Source organism: Erythrolamprus reginae, chromosome Z (assembly GCF_031021105.1).
Source record: "Erythrolamprus reginae isolate rEryReg1 chromosome Z, rEryReg1.hap1, whole genome shotgun sequence".
NCBI lineage: Eukaryota > Metazoa > Chordata > Lepidosauria > Squamata > Dipsadidae > Erythrolamprus > Erythrolamprus reginae.
Genome location: NC_091963.1, coordinates 144,754,537 through 144,777,215, shown reverse-complemented (window position 1 = coordinate 144,777,215; position 22,679 = coordinate 144,754,537). Strand labels below are relative to the sequence as shown.

Here is a 22,679-nt window from a genome sequence, read left to right as displayed (position 1 = left end):
CCATTTCACCCCTCTGCGTGATTGGATACATACAAACAAAATAGTCCTAAGGTTCTCACTTGATGGGGATCAGTTGTAATTGGCTAATCAAGGGACTGAGGCACGATTTTTAATTTTTAATTAATTTTTATTTTATTAATTATTTTACCTATTCACCGAATATAGTGGTAACATTTAATAAGAGTTTCCTCCCCACTGCCTCCATTTCCAGGGAAGGTTTGAAATACCTTGACACTTTCCCTGGTGACAAAAATCAATGATAAATTATTTCATATAAATTCCCAAATTCACTGTGAGTTTTGTGCCCCTATTAGAGGGCAAATTTTCTTGAGACACAGAGAATTATGATAGAGGTAACAAAAAAAAATCAATCCTCAATGAGAAACCAGGGTTTGAGGCTCAGTCAAGTTGAAGAGCTGCTCTGAAAAAAGGAAAGTTTTTGCTTGGCTTCAGATTCACTTCCTCTCACTGTGTCTCTAGCACAGTAATAGACTGCAGTGTCTTCAACTTTGAGGCTGTTCATTTGCAGATACAGCTGGCTTTTCCCATTGTCCCTGGAAACGGTGAAGCGTCCCTTCACTTTGTCAGAGTAGAATTTTCCACTAGAATCAGTGTAGATATGTGAAACCCATTCCAGTCCTTTCCCTGGGGCCTGTCTCACCCAGGCCATGTCATAGCTGCTGAAGGTGAATCCAGAGGCTTGGCAGGAGAGACGGAGGGACCCTCCAGGGCTTCTCACATCTCCTCCAGACTCCACCAACTGGACTTGGGACTGGGCTCCTGAAAAGATTTTTTTAAAATTAGATCTTCTTCATACAAGATCAAAACATGAAAATAAACTTTCCATATGGTAATAATTATATAATTACCTTTGAGGACTACTAGTAAGGACACCAGGTTTAACCACATTTTGCTCCGTAATCAATGGAGGAAATTGACTGGAGAGATTTCAGGAAATAGCAGAAGGTTGATATCAATGGGTGTCGCCTGAAGAGGAAAACCAAAGGGCTCCTTTAAAGAGGAAACTGTGTCTCAATTTACATATCTGTCTGAATAAAAGAGCCCCTCAATTCATTGATCAATACATTTCAGCAAACACAACCTCCATGTGCATTTTGCAATTAGTATTCCAGGCCTATGAAAAGGGTTATTCTTTCCTAGGAGTTAATAGGAGAAAGGGACAGGATTTTTTGTATATGAACTGAAAGAAAATCCTGAAAAAAATAGCCTGTCTCAAAATGATTCAAAGTATTAGAGAATAAACTTTATTAATGATGATTTTTTGCTTTTGCTTTGCCAAATCGGGAAAGACAGCCCTGAAACTGTTACGTGCAAATTGTGCAATTGCCTGGCCACTACCGAGGCACATTGATAGGAACCCACCTCTGGTCCACTCACTTCAGAACCTTAATTCATGTTGAGATTAAATTCAATCTCCCACTTCATGCAGAATGGTGTAAAATTTTCTGGAGAACTTTTCATTGAATTATTTTAGAAATAAAATTAAAAAGTATCCAGCCTCCCAAACATCTCATCATAGTTGTTTTATTCCCTCCCCCACTGCATCAACAATGGGATTTCATACAACAACATTGCCCCCCAGTGGCAAAAGCAAGGAAGGAGTCATGCTCCAAATTCTTCAAGGAGATTCTTTTGGTGCAGATATTTCCTCACTGGTGTGGTAGGTTACATGTTTAGAAGGTTCATTCTGAAGTTTCATTTCAAGTTTTCTGCCATAATATTAAAGGATCAATATTCTAGTCCATTCCTGCCACCCCCACCCTAAAAGATTTGTCACCTTGTAAACAGGGAAGATTAAACTGGAATTTTCAAGCCATTTTCATCATCTTACATTTTTCAACAGCAAACTCTCATATTCACCGGTCTCCCTCTTCCCACATCACCTTTCTGTCACGTGATGTATTGTGACATTTTTCCTTTCATGGAGCTGGGGTGGGTGTGGCCTGTGCATGGGAAATTGGGCCCACGTTTCCCCATTTCACCTCCCTGCATGATTGGATACATACAAACAAAATAGTCCTAAGGTTCTCACTTGATGGGGATCAGTCATAATTGGCTAATCAAGGGGCTGAGGAAGGATTTTTAATTTTTAATAAATTTTAAATTTATTAATTATTTTACCTATTCACTGAATATGGTGGAAACATTCATTGTGTATCTTGCACAGTTTCCTCTTCCCCCCATGCCCCAATTTCAAGGAAGAATTTGAAATACCTTTACAGTTTTCTGGTGACAAAAATCAATGATAAATTATTTACTGTAGATTTTCTTGAGACACTGTGAATTATGATAGAGGTAACAAGAAACCAATCCTCATTGGGTCTGAGGATCAGTCAAGTTGAAAAGCTGCTCTGAAAAAAGGAATGTTTTGGCTTGGCTTCAGATTCACTTCCTCTCATTGTGTATCTTGCACAGTAATAGACTGCCGTGTCTTCAACTTTGAGGCTGTTCATTTGCAGATACAGCTGGCTTTTCCCATTGTCCCTGGAAACGGTGAAGCGACTCTTCACTTTGTCTGAGTAGTATGTGCTAGAACCAGAGCTAATGAGTGTCACCCATTCCAGGCCTTTTCCTGGGGCCTGTCTCACCCAGGCCATGGAAGAGCTGCTGAAGGTGAATCCAGAGGCTTGGCAGGAGAGACGGAGGGACCCTCCCGGGCTTCTCACATCCCCTCCAGATTCCACCAGCTGGACCTGGGACTGGGCTCCTGAAAAGATTTTTTTTTTAATTAGATCTTCTTCATACAAGATCAAAACGTGGAAATAAACTTTTCATATGGTAATAATTATATAATTACTTTTGAGGACTACTAGTAAGGACACCAGGTTTAACCACATTTTTGCTCAGTAATCAATGGAGGAAATTGACTGGAGAGATTTCAGGAAATAGCAGAAGGTTGATATTGGTGGGTGTCGCCTGAAGAGGGAAACCAAAGGGCTCCTTTAAAGAGGAAACTGTGTCTCAATTTACATATCTGTCTGAATAAAAGAGCCCCTCAATTCATTGATCAGCACATTTCAGCAAACAAAACTTCCACCTGCATTTTGCAATTAATGTTCCAGGCCTATGAAAAGGATCATTTTTTCCTATTAGTTAATAGGAGAAAGGGACAATTTATTTGTAGATTACCTGAAAGAAAATCCTGAGAAAAATAGTCTGAATAAAAATGATTCAAAGTATTAGAGAATAAACTTTATTAATGATGATATAAAAATTGGAACATCGGAGTTAGAATGTTTGCCAGAAAAATGCTTCCTTAATCTTTTTTTTTCCATTTTATGATAAACCGCAAACACATTGAATGGCAGATAAGTTTAAAGGAACACTTTGAACAGCAATAGCTCTTAGACTTATACACTGCTTCATAGAGCTTTATAGCCCTCTCTAAGTGGTTTACAACGTCAGCCTATTGCCCTGAACAAACCGGGTCTTCGTTTTAGACCAAATGCTAGACTAATTGAGTCCAGTTCAGCAGAGGGCTCCTCTTATCACCACACAGGTGCGCAAGTGCAAATGGGCAGGCATGTGAGGCTTCATTCATGCAATTTTGCTTTTGCGCATCCGCAGAAGCAAAAAAAAAAATCTTGTACAGGTGAGTGTCCATTCGCACAATTTGGACTTCATACATGTGTAGAAGCAAAAAAGCTGAAAATTATTTTTTTAAAAATTGGTGCTATAAACTTAAGTTTCTGACAAGCTTAGGGTCACTAGATAATTAGCCCCTGGCCAATGAATGGAATGCATGCGGATGCGCAAAAGCAAAATTGCATGAATGACAGTGACTGATTTTTAACAAATTTGAGTTTTAGACTAGTTAATTTATATTAATATTAGAGTTTAGAATATTGTTGCTGTTTTTCTAATATGGTGTAAGCTGCCCTGAGTTCTCGGGGAGGATCAGCATATAAATCCAATCAATCAATCAATTAATTAATCAATCAATCAATCAATCAATCAATAACATTGCGACCAAGTACACCCTTTCAATGAAAAAGGAATAATAATTATCTTTGTACTATCCAAAATATCTTGTTTGCTCTAGGTCTGTTGTGGTAAACCTATGGCATGCTTCCACAGATGGCATGTGGAGCCCTCTCTGCAGGCATGTGAGTCATTGACTACCTCAGCTACACTGCGCATGTGCAACCTGTCGTCCAGCTGATGTTTGGGTCAGACAAGCCCATACTTTCTCCTCACTTTCTGTTGCTGGTGCTTTCTGAGATCTCTGGAGATTCCACCCCAGTGTTGTTTAAGGATGGAAGGCTCCCACCCCCAGCTATGTTTGGGGGAAAAACCTCTCCCCCTCCCAGCTCCATTTGGGGAAAGAGGCTTTCTCCACCTCCCAGTTTCATTTTGGGAAAGGAGGCTTCCCCTCCCGACACAGCTCCATTTGGGGAAAGGTGGCTTTCCCTTTCCCACAGATGTTTTGGGATGTAAGGCCAAAACAAAAGGGGTCCCGTGCGCACATATGGATGGGCAGGATGGGCAGGATGGGCATTGCATTATGGGTGTTGGTACTCATGCACCTGCAAAAGTGCTCCCCTCAGAAACACTTTCAACACATGAGGGGGGAAAAAATTGCCATCACTTATCTAAGTCAGTGATGGCGAACTTATGACATGGTTCCACAGGAGGAACGCGCAGCCATTGACATAGCTGCTCTCCAACGTGCATGGGTGGCTGTGGCTCAGTGAAGTTGAAGAGCTGCTCTGAAAAAAGGAAGGTTTTTACTTGGCTTCAGATTCACTTCCTCTCACTGTGTATCTAGCACAGTAATAGATTGCCGTGTCTTCAACTTTGAGGCTGTTCATTTGCAGATACAGCTGGCTTTTCCCATTGTCCCTGGAGACGGTGAAGCGCCCTTTTACTTTGTCTGAATAGTAAGGGCTGGAGGTTATGTAGGCCACCCATTCCAGGCCTTTCCCTGGAGCCTGTCTCACCCAGGCCATGTAATAGCTGCTGAAGGTGAATCCAGAGGCTTGGCAGGAGAGACGGAGGGACCCTCCAGGGCTTCTCACATCCCCTCCAGACTCCACCAACTGGACTTGGGACTGGGCTCCTGAAAAGATTTTTTTTTTAAAAAAAATTGGATCTTCATAAAAGAGCAGAACATGGAAATAAACTTTACATAGGGGAATAATTATATAATTACCTTTGAGGACTACTAGTAAGGACACAATGTTTAACCATATTTTTGCTCAGTAATCAATGGAGGAAATTGACTGGAGAGATTTCAGGAAATAGCAGAAGGTTGATATCAATGGGTGTTGCCTAAAGAGGGAAACCAAAGGGCTCCTTTAAAGAGGAAACTGTGTCTCAATTTACATATCTGTCTGAATAAAAGAGCCACTCAATTCATTGATCAACACATTTTAGTGAATACAACTTCCATGTGCATTTAATATAAAAATTATAACATCAGAGTTAGAATGTTTGCCAGAAAAATGCTTCCCTAACATTTTTTCCATTTTATTACACACCACAAACACGCTGTTCTGTTCGGGTCGTATGTGACCCGAAGCCAAGTTTGAGTCCCTGTAAAAAAATTTCCCTGCATATCTGAAACTTGAAATTTCATGACTATTCATCATTTCAGGGGTTCTCTCTATGAGAATTTTTTTGGGGGGTGGGGGGCTTAGTTTTTGCTGGGCAAAAAAAGTTACAAATCTTCTGTTCCCGGGTCACCCTGACCCGGACCGAAAACTCTTCATTTGCAGTGCTTATGTTTGGTCTTTTTGAAAGCTTTTTTCACTTGGAAAGTAGTCTGAACATTTCTGCACACAATGATATGAAAATTGAAATGAAAAAAGTAAATCTTATTGGTTTATTTTGCGGATATAATGCAGCCCCCCCCCGTTTTTGTGAAATTTGTTTCAATTTATGGATAGTTTTGCTTGCAAAATGCATTCTATTTTACTAAAGTTGGTGTGGGATTGGTAGCTTGCAGATTTCTGAATATAAGAAAAATATAAAGGAACTGAAAAAAATGATTCTTATTGGTTTTTTAATATCAGAAATAAGCCCCCCCCCCTCGGCTGCTTGCAACCATTTTCACTTTTTATTTTTTTATGCTCCAAATCCGAAATATTCTTTAAAATCTTAGGCATTCATTTACTCAATTTAACAATGCTGATCATCAAAAAATATTTTTGGGGTGGTGGCTAATTGTTTTCTGGGCAAAAAAAAATCATAACTTCGAGTCTGTTTCTGTTCGTATATGACCGGACCAAAAATAATTTTTTTAGGTACTTGAATTTGATCTTTTTGAAAACTTTTTCAACTGGAAAACTAGTTTGAACATTTATGAACATAATGATATGAAAATTGAACTGGAAAAATTGAGACTTATATTTTTATTTTGATCAAAAAGCCCCTCCCCCCATCCTTTTTGAATTTCGTGTCAATTTCTATTTTTTAAGGCTACAAATCCCTAAGGAATTTTCCCCCAAAAGGTTTGATATACTAAACTGAACATTTCTGAATATAAGAAAAATATAAATGAACTGAAGAAAATGGTTCTTATTGGTTTATTTTTGCCACAAAAGGGCCACCCCCCCGGCCTTGCTATGTGCCATTATTGTCACTGTTTATACATATTTGTCTTGAAATATTTGGAATATCCTTTTGAAAATCAACCACATTGTAGCCAGAGAACTAATTTTATGAAACAAATCCATTTTACTAAAAAAAAGTATGTAAGTTTGAAATTAACAGCATAATTTTTATATAAATTGAAATAATTGAACACGGGGGGAGGCATACATTTATGTGCAAAATAAACCAATATGCATCAATTTTTCCAGTTCAATTTTCATATCATTATGTTCAGAAATGTTCAAGCTACCAATCCCACACCAACTTTAGCAAAATAGAATGTATTTTGCTAGCAAAACTATCCATAAAGTGAAGACTATTTTAAAAAAATGGGGGGGGCGTGCATTTCATCAACAAAATAAACCAATATGCATCAATTTTTCCAGTTCAATTTTCATATCATTATGTTCAGAAATGTTCAAGCTACCAATCCCACACCAACTTTAGTAAAATAGAATGTATTTTGCAGGCATAATTATCAATAAACCTAAAGAAAATTCACAAAAACGGGGGGGAGGCATATTTATGTGCAAAATAAACCAATAAGGATTAATTTCTTCAGTTCAATTTTCATATCATTGTGTGCAGAAATGTTCAGACTACTTTCCAAGAGAAAAAAGTATTCAAATTGACCAAACATAAGCACTGCAAATGAAGAGTTTTCGGTCCGGGTCAGGGTGACCCGGGAACAGAAGATTTGTTACTTTTCTTAAACAGAACAGGAGTGTTAAATGCCACATAAGTTTAAAGTACACTTTGAACAGCAATAGCACTTAGATTTATACACTACTTCACAGTGCTTTATAGCCCTGACTAAATGGTTTACAACATCAGCTTATTGCCCTGAATAAACTGGGTATTCATGTTAGACTGGATGCTACAGAAATTGAGTCCACTTCAGCAGAGGGTTCCTCTTATCATCATGGACATGTGCAAATGTAAAAAATCACATGCTGACGAGTGTCCCCTCATGCAATTTTGCTTCTGCGCATCCACAGAAGCAAAATAATCACAAAAAGTCTTGTACAGGTGAGTGTCCGCTTTCTTCCGCAGATGCAAAAAAGCTGGAAATATATTTTTTTTGCACACAAGCAAAAATGCTGGAAATTCTTTTTTAAAAACTGGTTATATATACAGATCGGCCAAGACAGCACTGAAACTGTCAGGGGCAAATTGCACAATCAGTCGGCCACTACCGGGGTGAACTGGTAAGAACCCACCTCTGGTCCACTCACTTCAGAACCTTAACTCACTTCAAACAGAATGGTGTAAAATTTGGAGAACTTTTCATTGAATTATTATAGAAATAAAATTTTAAAACAATAGTAATAGCAATAGCAATAACAATAACAATTGATTAGATTTGTATGCCGCCCCTCTCCGAAGACTCAGGGCGGCTGACAACAATAATAAAAACAATATAATAGTGAAACAAATCTAATGTTAAAAGAAAAGATATATAAAACCCCAGCAATTAAAACCATACAATGCATACATACCAAACATAAAACATAACAGCCTGGGGGAGGTGTCTCAGTTCCTCCATGCCTGGCGATATAGGTGGGTCTTGAGTAATTTGCGAAAGACAAGGAGGGTGTGGGCCATTCTAATCTCCAGGGGGAGTTGATTCCAGAGGGCCGGGGCCGCCACAGAGACAGCTCTTCCCCTGGGGCCCGCCAAACAACATTGTTTGGTCGACGGGACCCGGAGAAGGCCAACTCTGTGGGACCTTATCGGCCGCTGAGATTCATGCGGTAGAAGGCGGTTCCAGAGGTATTCTGGTCCAATGCCATGTAGGGCTTTAAAGATCATTACCAACACTTTGAATTGTGACTGGAAACTGATCGGCAGCCAGTGCAGGCCACGGAGTGTTGTAGAAACATGGGCGAATCTGGGATGCCCCACGATGGCTCTTGCGGCCGCATTCTGCATGATCTGAAGTTTCCGAACACTGGAGTTGGAGCATCACCACCTTCTTAGCAATCTTCCCCATAAAGCGAAGGTTGGAGACTGGACGGTAGTTATTAAGCATGGCTGGGTCCAGGGTAGGCTTCTTGAGGAGGGGGCCCACTAGTGCCTCATTATAAGGAGCTGGAAAGGACCCCCTCCCCAAGGAGGCATTGACAATCTCCTGGGCCTTCACCTTTCTGTCACATGACGCCTTGTGACATTTTTCCTTTCATGGAGCTGGGGTGGGTGTGGCCTGTGCATGGACAATTGGGCCCACATTCACCCATTTCACCCCTCTGCGTAATTGGATACGTACAAATAAAATAGTCCAAAGGTTCTCACTTGGTGGGGATCAGTTGTAATTGGCTATTCAAAGGACTGAGGTACGATTTTTAATTAATTTTTATTTTATAAATTATTTTACATATTCACCGAATATAGTGGTAACATTTAATAAGAGTTTCCTCCCCGCTGCCTCCATTTCCAGGGAAGGTTTGAAATACCTTGACACTTTCTCCGGTGACAAAAATAAATGATAAATTATTTTATATAAATTCCCAAATTCACTGTGAGTTTTGTGCCCCTATTAGAGGGCATTTTTTCTTCAGACACAGTGAATTATGATAGATGTGAAAAAAAACCAATCCTCAATGAGAAACCCAGGCTCTGAGGCTCAGTCAAGTTGAAGAGCTGCTCTGAAAAAAGGAAGGTTTTTGCTTGGCTTCAGATTCACTTCCTCTCACTGTGTCTCTAGCACAGTAATAGACTGCAGTGTCTTCAACTTTGAGGCTGTTCATTTGCAGATACAACTGGCTTTTCCCATTGTCCCTGGAGACAGTGAAGCGGCCATTCACTTTGTCTGAGTAGTAAATAGTTGCAGAATTGTAGCTAATGAGTGTCACCCATTCCAGGCCTTTTCCTGGGGCCTGTCTCACCCAGTGCATCTCATAGCTGCCGAAGGTGAATCCAGAGGCTTGGCAGGAGAGACGGAGGGACCCTCCAGGGCTTCTCACATCCCCTCCAGACTCCACCAACTGGACTTGGGACTGGACTCCTAAAAAGATTTTTTTTAAAAAATTAGATCTTCTTCATACAAGATCAAAACATGGAAATAAACTTTTCATATGGTGATAATTATATAATTATCTTTGAGGACTACTAGTAAAGACACAAGGTTTAACCACATTTTTGCTCAGTAATCAATGGAGGAAATTGACTGGAGAGATTTCAGGAAATAGCAGAAGGTTGATACCGGTGGGTGTCACCTGAAGAAGACAACCAAAGGGCTCCTTTAAAGAAGAACCCATGTCCCAATTTACATATTTGTCTGAATAAAAGAGCCCCTCAATTCATTGATCAACACATTTCAGCGAACACAACTTCCATGTGCATTTTGCTATTAATATTCCAGGCCTATGAAAAGGGTCATTTTCCCCTTTGAGTTAATAGGAGAAAGGGACAGGATTTTTTGTACATGAAATGAAAGAAAATCCTGAAAAAAATAGCCTGTCTCAAAATGATTCAAAGTATTAGAGAATAAACTTTATTAATGATGATTTTTTTGCTTTTGCTTTGCCAAATCGGGAAAGACAGCCCTGAAAGTGTTATGTGCAAATTGTGCAATTGGCTGGCCACTACCGAGGCACATTGATAGGAACCAACCTCTGGTCCACTCACTTCAGAACCTTAATTCATGTTGAGATTAAATTCAATCTCTCACATCATACAGAATGGTGTAAAATTTTCTGGAGAACTTTTCATTGAGTTATTTTAGAAATAAAATTAAAAAGTAGCCAGCTTCCCAAACATCTCATCATAGTTATTTTATTCCCTCCCCCACTGCATGAACAATGGGATTTCATGCAACAACATTGCCCCCAAGTGGCAAAAGCAAAGAAGGAGTCATGCTCCAAATTCTTCAAGGAGATTCTTTTGGTGCAGATATTTCCTCACTAGATGAATGGAGGTTCATTCTCTGACAAACAAAGCTAAATTTATAAATTTATAAAAATTCTCAGCTTCCCATTGAGCATTGTACTCTACTCGCACAGGCATTTTTCTTCAAATCTTTTCAGTTCTTTATTACAGAAACAACTACAAGAAAAATAATATTCAATTGATACAGAAGAAAATTGTTTGTGTTTTTTTAAACGAGATCCCATACTTAGAAAAACAAAATTGGAAATAAACTCTACCTAGGGGAAATAATAACCTTTGAGAAGTACAAGTAAGGACAGTAGATTTAGCCATATCTTTGTTCCTTTTAATGAATAGATGAACAGTAGCTTGTACAGTGTTATAACTGTTTTATTTGTACACTGGGCAAGATAATATGACCCTTTCATAATATTTCCATTTCCAGCAAAGATTTGAAATACCTTGCTGAGTTTCTCTGGTGATGAAAAACCCAAATCCATCTTTTTATAAATAAAAACCTCTGATTTTTATCTTGAGAGATAATATTTGAGAACTTTTCATTGAATTATTACAGAAACAAAATCAAAAAGGTATCTCCCCTTCACAATGAGAAAATATCTGCTTTTATTCCCTTCCCCATTCCTACCAGTGGGTTTCATGTAACAACATGTCAAAAGTGAGGATTGGAATCATATTCCTAATTCTCCAAGGAGATACCTTTCAGCAGACATTCACATTTCTGCAATCTACAAGGTTTAGGCTGAAGTTCTTCTTTCTGGTCTTCCGCCATGATACTAAAGGATCAATATTCCATTCCATTTTTCTTCTTCTGAAGATTGTTCAATTGTAAAGAAGGAAGATAAAACTGGAATTTTCAAGCCACTTTCATTATCTTACATTTTCTTATAGCAAACTCTCAAATACATGGGTGTCAAATTCGCCATATTACATTTCTATCACGTGATGTATCATGACATTTTTCCTTCATGGAGCTGGGGTGGTTGTGCCCTGGGTATGGAAAATCAGGGCCAAAGGCAACTCATTTATCCCCCTTCATGATTGGATGCATAAAAACAAAATAGTCTTAACGGTCTCTCTTTGTGGTGATCAGTCGCAATTGTCTAATCAAAGGACTGTGGCACGATTTTTAATTTTTAGTTAATTCTTAATTTTTAATTGTTTTACATATTCACTGAATATGGTCATAACATATTCAGTAATAGCTTCATTTTTGTCTCATTCCCAGGAAAGATTTGAAATACTTTGAATCTTAAATTAATGTTAAATTATTTTATGTGAATTCTCAAATTTCCTGAGTTTAGAGGGAAAATTTTCTTGAGACACAGTGAATAATTGAATAACCCAAGGTCTGAGGCTCAGTCAAGTTGAAGAGCTGCTCTGAAAAAAGGAAGGTTTTTGCTTGTCTTTAGATTCACTTCCTCTCATTGTGTATCTTGTACAGTAATAGACTGCCGTATCTTCAACTTTGAGGCTGTTCATTTGCAGATACAGCTGGCTTTTCCCATTGTCCCTGGAGATGGTAAAGCGCCCTTTTACTTTGTCCAGGTAGTAAATGCTAGAACCAGTGTTTATGTAGGCCACCCATTCCAGGCCTTTCCCTGGGGCCTGTCTCACCCAGTTCATCTCAAAGCTGCTAACGGTGAATCCAGAGGCTTGGCAGGAGAGACGGAGGGACCCTCCAGGCCTTCTCACATCCCCTCCAGACTCCACCAACTGGACTTGGGACTGGGCTCCTGAAAAGATTATTTTAAAAAATTAGATCTTCATACAAGAGCGGAACATGAAAATAAACTTTACATAGGGGAATAATTATATAATTACCACTGAGGACTACTAGTAAGGACACAAGGTTTAACCACATTTTTGCTCAGTAATCAATGGAGGAAATTGACAGGAGAGATTTCAGGAAATAGAAGGTTGATATCGGTGGGTGTTGCCTAAAGAGGGAAACCAATGGGCTCATTTAAAGAGGAAACTGTGTCTCAATTTACATATCTGTCTGAATAAAAGAGCCCCTCAATTCATTGATCAACACATTTTAGTGTACACAACTTCCATGTGCATTTTGCAATTAATATTCCAGGCCTATTAAAAAGGTCTTTTTTCCCTGTGAATTAATAGGAGAAAGGGACAATTTATTTGTACATTAACTGAAAGACAATCCTTAAAAAAATAGCCTGAATCAAAATGATTCAAACTATTAGTGAATAAACCTTATTAATGATGATATAAAAATTATAACATCAGAGTTAGAATGTTTGCCAGAAAAATGCTTCCCTAACATTTTTTCCATTTTATTACACACCACAAACACATTAAATGCCACATAAGTTTAAAGTACACTTTGAACAGCAATAGCACTTAGATTTATACACTACTTCATAGTGCTTTATAGCCCTGACTAAATGGTTTACAACATCAGCCTATTGCCCTGAACAAACTGGGTATTCATGTTAGACTGGATGCTACAGAAGTTGAGTCCACTTCAGCAGAGGGTTCCTCTTATCATCATGGACATGTGCAAATGTAAAAAATCACATGCTGACGAGTGTCCCCTCATGCAATTTTGCTTCTGCACATCCATAGAAGCAAAATAATCACAAAAAGTCTTGTACAGGTGAGTGTTTGCTTTCTTGCGCAGAAGCAGAAAAGCTGGAAATATATATATATATTTTTTGCACACAAGCAAAAATGCTGGAAATTCTTTTTTAAAAACTGGTTATATATACAGATCGGCCAAGACAGCACTGAAACTGTCAGGGGCAAATTGCACAATCAGCCGGCCACTACCGGGGTGAACTGGTAAGAACCCACCTCTGGTCCACTCACTTCAGAACCTTAACTCATGGTGAGATTAAATTCAATCTCTCACTTCAAATAGAATGATGTAAAATTTGGAGAACTTTTCATTGAATTATTATAGAAATAAAATTTGAAAACAATAACAATAGCAATAGCAATAGCAATAGCAATAACAATAACAATAACAATAACAATTGATCAGATTTGTATGCCGCCCCTCTCCGAAGACTCGGGGCGACTGACAACAATAATAAAAACAATATAATAGTGAAACAAATCTAATGTTAAAAGAAAAGATATATAAAACCCCAGCAATTAAAACCATACAACACATACATACCAAACATAAAACATAACAGCCTGGGGGAGGTGTCTCAGTTCCCCCATGCCTGGCGATATAGGTGGGTCTTGAGTAATTTGCGAAAGACAAGGAGGGTGTGGGCCATTCTAATCTCCAGGGGGAGTTGATTCCAGAGGGCCGGGGCCGCCACAGAGACAGCTCTTCCCCTGGGGCCCGCCAAACAACATTGTTTGGTCGACGGGACCCGGAGAAGGCCAACTCTGTGGGACCTTATCGGCCGCTGGGATTCGTGCGGTAGAAGGCGGTTCCAGAGGTATTCTGGTTCAATGCCATGTAGGGCTTTAAAGATCATTACCAACATTTGAATTGTGACTGGAAACTGATCGGCAGCCAGTGCAGGCCACGGAGTGTTGTAGAAACGTGGGCAAATCTGGGAAGCCCCACAATAGCTCTCTCAGCCGCATTCTGCATGATCTGAAGTTTCCGAACACTGGAGTTGGAGCATCACCACCTTCTTAGCAATCTTCCCCATAAAGGGAAGGTTGGAGACTGGACGGTGGTTATTAAGAATGGCTGGGTCCAGGGTAGGCTTCTTGAGGAGGGGGCCCACTAGTGCCTCATTATAAGGAGCTGGAAAGGACCCCCTCCCCAAGAAGGCATTGACAATCTCCTGGGCCTTCACCTTTCTGTCACATGACGTATTGTGACATTTTTCCTTTCATGGAGCTGGGGTGGGGGTGGCCTGTGCATGGACAATTGGGCCCACATTCACCCATTTCACCCCTCTGTGTGATTGGATACATACAAATAAAATAGTCCTAAGGTTCTCACTTGATGGGGATCAGTTGTAATTGGCTAATCAGAGGACTGAGGCACGATTTTTAATTAATTTTTATTTTATAAATTATTTTACCTATTCACCGAATATAGTGGTAACATTTAATAAGAGTTTCCTCCCCGCTGCCTCCATTTCCAGGGAAGGTTTGAGATACCTTGACACTTTCTCTGGTGACAAAAATCAATGATAAATTATTTTATATAAATTCCCAAATTCACTGTGAGTTTTGTGCCCCTATTAGAGGGCAAATTTTCTTGAGACACAGTGAATTATGATAGAGGTAACAAAAAACAACAACAATCTTCAATAAGAAACCAGGGTTTGAAGCTCAGTCAAGTTAAAAAGCTGCTCTGAAAAAAGGAATGTTTTTGCTTGGCTTTAGATTCACTTCCTCTCACTGTGTCTCTAGCACAGTAATAGATTGCCGTGTCTTCAACTTTGAGGCTGTTCATTTGCAGATACAGCTGGCTTTTCCCATTGTCCCTGGAAACGGTGAAGCGACTCTTCACTTTGTCTGAGTAGTAAATAGTTCCAGAACTGGAGCTAATGTATGTCACCCATTCCAGGCCTTTTCCTGGGGCCTGTCTCCCCCAGTGCATCCCAGAGCTGCTGAAGGTGAATCCAGAGGCTTGGCAGGAGAGGCGGAGGGACCCTCCAGGGCTTCTCACATCCCCTCCAGACTCCACCAACTGGACTTGGGACCGGGCTCCTGAAAAGATTTTTTTTTAAAATTAGACCTTCTTCATACAAATCAAAACATGGAAATAAACCTTTCATAGGGGAATAATTATATAATTACCTTTGAGGACTACTAGTAAGGACACAAGGTTTAACCACATTTTTGCTCAGTAATCAATGGAGGAAATTGACAGCAGAGATTTCAGGAAATAGCAGAAGGTTGATATCGGTGGGTGTCGCCAGAAGAGGGAAACCAAAGGGCTCCTTTAAAGAGGAAACTGTGTCTCAATTTACATATCTGTCTGAATAAAAGAGCCCCTCAATTCATTGATCAATACATTTCAGGGAACACAACCTCCATGTGAATTTTGCTATTAATATTCCAGGCCTGTGAAAAGGGTCATTTTTCCCTATGAGTAAATAGGAGAAAGGGACAGGTATTTGGTACATGAACTGAAAGAAAATCCTGAAAAAAATAACCTGTCTCAAAATGATTCAAAGTATTGAGAACAAACTAGATTAATGATGACTTTTTGCTTTTGCTTTGCCAAATCGGGAAAGACAGCCCTGAAACTGTTACGTGCAAATTGTGGAATTGGCTGGCCACTACCGAGGCACATTGATAGGAACCCACCTCTGGTCCACTCACTTCAGAACCTTAATTCATGTTGAGATTAAATTCAATCTCTCACATCATACAGAATGGTGTAAAACTTTCTGGATAACTTTTCATTGAATTATTTTAGAAATAAAATTAAAAAGTAGCCAGACTCCCAAACATGTAATCATAGTTATTTATTCCCTCCCCCACTGCATCAACAATGGGATTTCATACAACAACATTGCCCCCCAGTGGCAAAAGCAAGGAAGGAGTCATGCTCCAAATTCTTCAAGGTGATTCTTTTGGTGCAGATATTTCCTCACTAGATGAATGGCGGGCATTTTTGGCTTCCAGAGAACCTCAGGAGGGATGGGGAGGGCATTTATACCCTCCCCCAGCTTCAGGGAAGCCTTTGGAGCTTTGGGAGGGTGAAACATGAGCAGTGATTTATATGAATATAACTTTTGTATGTCTTTAGACTCCAGTCCTAAGAGAAGGGTGCAAACCTATTTCCCCCCTGTGAGTTAATAGGAATAATGGCCAATTTATTATATATGAACTAAAAGAAAAGTTCTTTTCTTTTAAAGAAAAAAAATCAGCCATTCTCAAAATGTTTCCAGATATTAGAGAATAAAATTAGTTATAATAGATCAGCTTGAACATCAGAGTTACTACAATGTTTGGTACCAAAGTGCTTCCTTAAGCTTTGTTTATTTTATCGAACATCTTTGGTATCACACTCTGGAAGGAGTTCCTAAAATGCCTTAGGTGAAGCTGGAGTAACCTCTCCGGAACAGGAGGCCTAGTATGAATGATAGACTGTTATCCAAGCAGCAGATTCCCCCATCTCCACGCCTCTGAAATAATCCAATGGAATGGTAAAGCCAATGGGTTTGGTTCCAGCTACATCAAAGGAATTATCAGACTGTGGCTGTGCAGAGTCATGAACTGCTTCTGGGGCTCTGGATTTTGCCTCAAGGTTTACTCCTGAAGCCTTTTCGAATTATGGATATAGCCACAAGGCAGGGGAGGTTTGCAGTCAGAGATTCCCTTCTCTGAGAAGATGGGAACCAACTTCAAAACGTTTGACCATCTTCATGGAACATCCCAAATACATTAAATGACAGTTGAGTTATAAGGAACACTTTGAAAGCTAAACTAATTGAATCAACTCGACTCAGAAACTTAAAGCACATTATGTCCAAATACAGCCACTCAATGCAAACAGAGTAAATACCAGTTATCATTGCATTATCCAAAACATTTTGTTTTCTCTAGATTGTCTGGTGTAAAGTCATACATGGCTTCCTAGTAAAGATTGTACTCTCCTGAGATGCTTGGTTCTTTTGAGTTCCATTGAGAGAAACTTTAAAATCTTCTGGATTGTTGAATATATTTATTTATTTTTATTTTTACTTATTTATTTGTTTTGTCAAGTGCATATTGGTGGTATACAAAGATATAACAATATTTATTGTATTAAAAGAGAAACTGAGAGTTTCCTCCCTGCTGCCTCCATTTCCAGGGAAGGTTTGAAATACCTTGACACGTTCTCTGGTGACAAAAATCAATGATAAATTATTTAATATAAATTCCCAAATTCACTGTGAGTTTTGTGCCCCTATTAGAGGGCAAATTTTCTTGAGACACAGTGAATTATGATAGAGGCAACTAAAAATCAATCCTCAATGAGAAATCAGGGTTTGAGGCTCAGTCAAGTTGAAGAGTTGCTCTGAAAAAAGGAAGGTTTTTGCTTGGCTTCAGATTCACTTCCTCTCACTGTGTCTCCTGCACAGTAATAGACTGCAGTGTCTTCAACTTTGAGGCTGTTCATTTGCAGATACAGCTGGCTTTTCCCATTGTCCCTGGAGATGGTGAAGTGACCCTTCACTTTGTCTGAGTAGTAAATAGTCGCAGAATTGTAGCTAATGTATGTCACCCATTCCAGGCCTTTCCCTGGGGCCTGTCTCACCCAGTACATCCCATAGCTGCTGAAGGTGAATCCAGAAGCTTGGCAGGAGAGACGGAGGGACCCTCCAGGGCTTCTCACATCCCCTCCAGACTCCACCAACTGGACTTGGGACTGGGCTCCTAAAAAGATTTTTTTTTAATTAGATCATACAAGATCAAAACATGGAAATGAACTTTTCATATAGTAATAATTATATAATTACCTTTGAGGACTACTAGTAAGGACACCAGGTTTAACCACATTTTGCTCAGTAATGAATGGAGGAAATTGACTGGAGAGATTTCAGGAAATAGCAGAAGGTTGATATTGGTGGGTGTCGCCTGAAGAGGGAAACCAAAGGGCTCCTTTAAAGAGGAAACTGTGTCTCAATTAACATATCTGTCTCAATAAAAGAGCCCCTCAATTCATCGATCAATACATTTCAGTGAACACAACCTCCATGTGCATTTTGCAATTATTAATCCAGGCCTTTGAAAAGGGTCATTTTTTCCTATGAGTTAATAGGAGCAAGGGACAGGTTTTTTGTACACTAAATGAAAGAAAATCCTTTAAAAAAATAGCCTGAATCAATATGATTCAAAGTATTAGAGAATAAACATTATTAATGCTTATATAAAAATTAGAATATCAAAGTTAGAATATTTGCCAGAAAAATGCTTCCTTAACATTTTTTTTCCACTTTATGATACACCGCAAACACATTAAATGGCAGATAAGTTTAAAGGAACACTTGAACAGCAATAGCTCTTAGACTTATGCATTGTTCTATAGTGCTTTTCAGCCCTCTCTAAGTGGTTTACAACATCAGCCTATTGCCCTGAACAAACGGGGTTTTCATGTTAGGCCAAATGCTAGACTAGTTGAGTCCACTTCAGTAGGGGGCTCTTCTTATCATCACACCGGTGCCCATGTGCAAAAGCAAAAAAAACCCCACATGTACCTGAGCATCCCCTCATGCAATTTTGCTTCTGCGCATCCACACAAGCGAAAAATCACAAAAAGTCTTGTACACCTTTTTGCGCAGGAGCATGTGCTTTTTTGCGCGGAAGCAAAAAAGCTGGAAATTATTTTTTTTTAAAAAGTGGTTATATATACCGATCAGCAAAGATAGGACTGAAGCCGCCTGGCCATTACTGGAAGGCATTGGTAGGAACCTACCTCTGGTCCGCTCACTTCAGATCCTTAACTCATGGTGAGAAGAAATTCAATCTCTCACTTCAAACAGAATGGTGTAAAATTTGGATAACTTTTCATTGAATTATTATAGAAGTAAAATTAAATAGTAGCCAGCCTCCCAAACATCTTATCATAGTTCTATTATTCCCGCCCCACCTTGTTGCCCTCACTTGCATCAACAATGGGATTTCATGCAACAACATTGCCCCTCAGTGTCAAAAATAAGGAAGGAGTCATGCTCTAAATTCTTCAAGGAGATTCTTTTGGTGCAGATATTTCCTCACTGGATGAATGGCGGTTTAGATGTTTAGAAGGTTCATTCGTTGCTCCAGCGTTCATGTGTGTGCCAGCTAGTTGATCTTTCGCTCACGCAGAGACTCTGGGAGGGCATTTTTGGCTTCCAGAGAACATCCAGGGGGATGGCGAGGGCATTTTTACCCTCCCCCAGCTCCAGGGAAGCCTTTGGAGCTTTGGGAGGGTGAAACATGAGCAGTGATGGGTGGGCATGGCTTATGTATTTAGTTTCAACATCTTTCAGTGCAAATTAGATGGTCTGGGGTGGAGCTCCATTTTTAATACCGCACTGCATTTCCCCCCATCCAGGGAGCTGCCCACCCTTGAACACAAGCCTACTGGGCTCACTAGATGTTGGGAAACAGGCCTTTTCCACCCTCCAGAGTGCCTTCAGGGGGGGAGTTGTTCTTACTCTCCCCAGGCATTGAGTTATGGATGTGGGCGCTCGCACATCCACTATAGTGTTATGTATTCATGTAAATAAGTGTATGTAAATAGTTTATGATAAACTAGTTCATCTGCATACCCGGCCGCTGATTGGCTAAACAGCGGGCGGGAAAATATAAACAGCTTTCAAAGCTGCGCATACCCTAAGGAAGCCCTTTCAATAGGAAAACCATGCCGCGCCCCTTATCTTTTAGTCGTGAATTGGAAATAGTATCACTTAAACTGTTATATTGTTATACAGGCTGGTTCCTAATAAAAATGAATCAGGCTAAACGCGTCCTTCCAATTATTCCAATTTAACAGATAGTATTCACACAAGCTATTCGGCACCCAAGGAACAAGGTTCACCATCATTACTCTAGGTTGCCTGATGTAAACTCAAACATTGCTACCTAATGAGGATTGTGCACTCTCAGAATGCTATGCTCTTTTTAGTTCCATTTAGAAAAACTTTAAAATCTTCTGGATTGTTGTATATATTCATATCTATACAAATTATTTCAACTTCTACCCTCAAAAAGTTGCTGCACAACACTGAACACCAAGACAACTAGACACAAGAACAGTTTTTCCCTGAATGCCATCACTCTACTGAACAAATAATTCCCTCCCACTTAGGACTTTATGACTGTAACTTGTTGCTTGTATCCTAATATTTTTATTAATATTGATTGTTTCTTCATTACTTAATTGACCCCTATGACAATCAATAAGTGTTGTACCACATGTTCCTTGACAAATCTATATTTTCTTTTATGTACACTGAGAGCGTATGCAACAAGACAAGTTTCTTGTGTGTCGAATCACACTTGGCCAGTAAAGAAATCTATTCTATTCTATTCTATTCTATTCTATCCTGGTCTGGTCTGGTCTGGTCTGGTCTGGTCTGGTCTGGTCTGGTCTGGTCTGGTCTGGTCTAGTCTAGTCTAGAATAGTTTAGAAAACAGTTTAGCTGTTTTATATGTTCACCAAATAAAGACAATAGGATCTTTTCACATGGCTTCCATTTCCAGCAAAGATTGGAAATATCTTGTTATCCAATTGACTAATCCAGGATCTACTGTATGGCTCAATCAAGTTGAATCTCTGTCCTGAAGAAAAGAAGGTTCTTGTCTGGCTTCACATTCACTTCCCCTCACTGTGTCGCTTGCACAGTAATAGACTGCCGTGTCTTCAGCTTTGAGGCCGTTAATTTGCAGATACAGCTGGCTTTTGGCATTGTCCCTGGAGATGGTGAAGCGTCCCTTCACTTTGTCAGAGTAGAATTTTCCACTAGAATCAGTGTAGATATGTGAAACCCATTCCAGTCCTTTCCCTGGAGCCTGTCTCCCCCAAGCCATCGAGTGGCTACTAAAGGTGAATCCGGAGGCTTGGCAGGAGATACGGAGGGACCCTCCAGGGCTTCTTACATCCCCTCCAGACTCCACCAACTGGACTTGAGATTGGACTCCTAAAAAAAGAGTACTTTTAAAAGGTAATCTCCTTCATACAATAGCAGAATATGGAAATAAATTCTACACAGGGGAAATAATTACCTTTGAGCATTACTAGTAAGGACACAAAATATAACCACATTTTGACTCCTCTAATGAATAGATGAAATTGACAGGAGAGGTTTCATGCAATAGCCCAAGGTTTATATTTGTGGGTGTTGTCTGAAGAGGGAAACTACAGGGCTCTTTTAAAGGGGAAATTGTCCCTTGATTTACATATATGTTGGGATAAAGGAGCCCTACAGGTCATTGACTGAAACATTTATCTGAATATAACTTTTGTATGCCTTTAGACTCCAGTCCTAAGAGAAGGGTGCAAACCCCCCCCCCCTGTGAGTTTATAGGAATAATGGCCAATTTATTATATATGAACTAAAAGAAAAGTTCTTTTCTTTTAAAGAAAAAAAAATCAGCCATTCTCAAAATATTTCCAGATATTAGAGAATAAAATTACTTATAATAGATCAGCTTGAACATCAGAGTTACTACAATGTTTGGTACCAAAGTGCTTCCTTAAGCTTTGTTTATTTTATCGAACATCATCGGTATCATGCTCTGCAAAGAGTTCCTAAAATGCCCTGGTAAAGCTGGATTAAACTCTCTGGAGCAGGAGGCCAAGTATGGAGGATAGACGGTTACCCAAGCAACAGATTCCCCCCTCTCCACGACTCTGAAATAATCCAATGGAATGGGAACCACCTTCAAAATGATTGACAATCTTCATGGAACATCCCAAATACATTAAATGACAGTTGAGTTATAAGGAACACTTTGAACGCTAGACTAATTGAATCAACTCAACTCAGAAACTTAAATCACATTATGACCAAATACAGCCTTTCAATGCAAACAGAGTGAAAAGCAATTATCATTGTATTATCCAAAATATTTTGTTTTCTCTAGATTGTCTGGTGTAAAGTCATACATGACGTCCTAGTAAAGATTGTTCTCTCCTGAGATGCTAGGTTCTTTTGAGTTCCATTGAGAGGAACTTTAAAATCTTCTGGATTGTTGAATATATTTATTTATTTTTATTTTTACTTATTTATTTGTTTTGTCAAGTGCGTATTGGTAGTATACAAAGATATAACAATATTTATTATATTAAAAGAGAAACAGGGGACAGAGGCACTCTGGTGCACTTATGCACATCCTTTACTGCCTCATAGAAATCAGGACAGGTAAACAGTGGATAGACTCATGGTAATGTTTTGGGGGTTAGGTGAGTCTTTATTGAATCCCATGCATCAATTATTCAGTTACTAAATCATATTCCCTGCAGTTGAGTTTAGAGTGGTTTACTTTACGTTACTTTCTGGTGCTTTGGAAAATTGCCAGATACCCTAATCTCTGTAACAGATGACACAGAATGGGCCTTCTCCAGGTTCCATTGACTAAGCAATGCAGGTTGCCAGGCTTGAGGGAGGTCCTTCTCTGTAGCTGCCCCAGCCCTATGGAACCAACTACCCCCTGATGTCCTTACTGCTCCCACCCTTCTGGCCTTCCTAAAGGCCACAAACACCTGGCTCTGCTGGCATTGGGTCAAATAAATTAAATTAAATTCTGGTATGATA

General features: G+C 39.5%; 3 gene segments (V, D, J or C); all 3 read right to left on the bottom strand.

The window, feature by feature from the left end:
- Positions 1-173: 173 nt before the first annotated feature.
- LOC139154464 (Ig heavy chain V region 3-like) lies at positions 174-1,911 on the bottom strand. The segment is given in 3 exon segments: positions 174-780; positions 870-987; positions 1,853-1,911. Coding segments are annotated over 2 exon segments (417 nt in total).
- Positions 1,912-2,354: 443 nt separating this feature from the next.
- LOC139154294 (Ig heavy chain V region 5A-like) lies at positions 2,355-2,858 on the bottom strand. The segment is given in 2 exon segments: positions 2,355-2,728; positions 2,819-2,858. Coding segments are annotated over 2 exon segments (414 nt in total).
- A 1,356-nt stretch (positions 2,859-4,214) lies between these two features.
- On the bottom strand, positions 4,215-7,479 carry LOC139154293 (immunoglobulin heavy variable 3-11-like). The segment is given in 4 exon segments: positions 4,215-4,431; positions 4,753-5,080; positions 5,174-5,218; positions 7,458-7,479. Coding segments are annotated over 4 exon segments (612 nt in total).
- Positions 7,480-22,679: the final 15,200 nt, after the last annotated feature.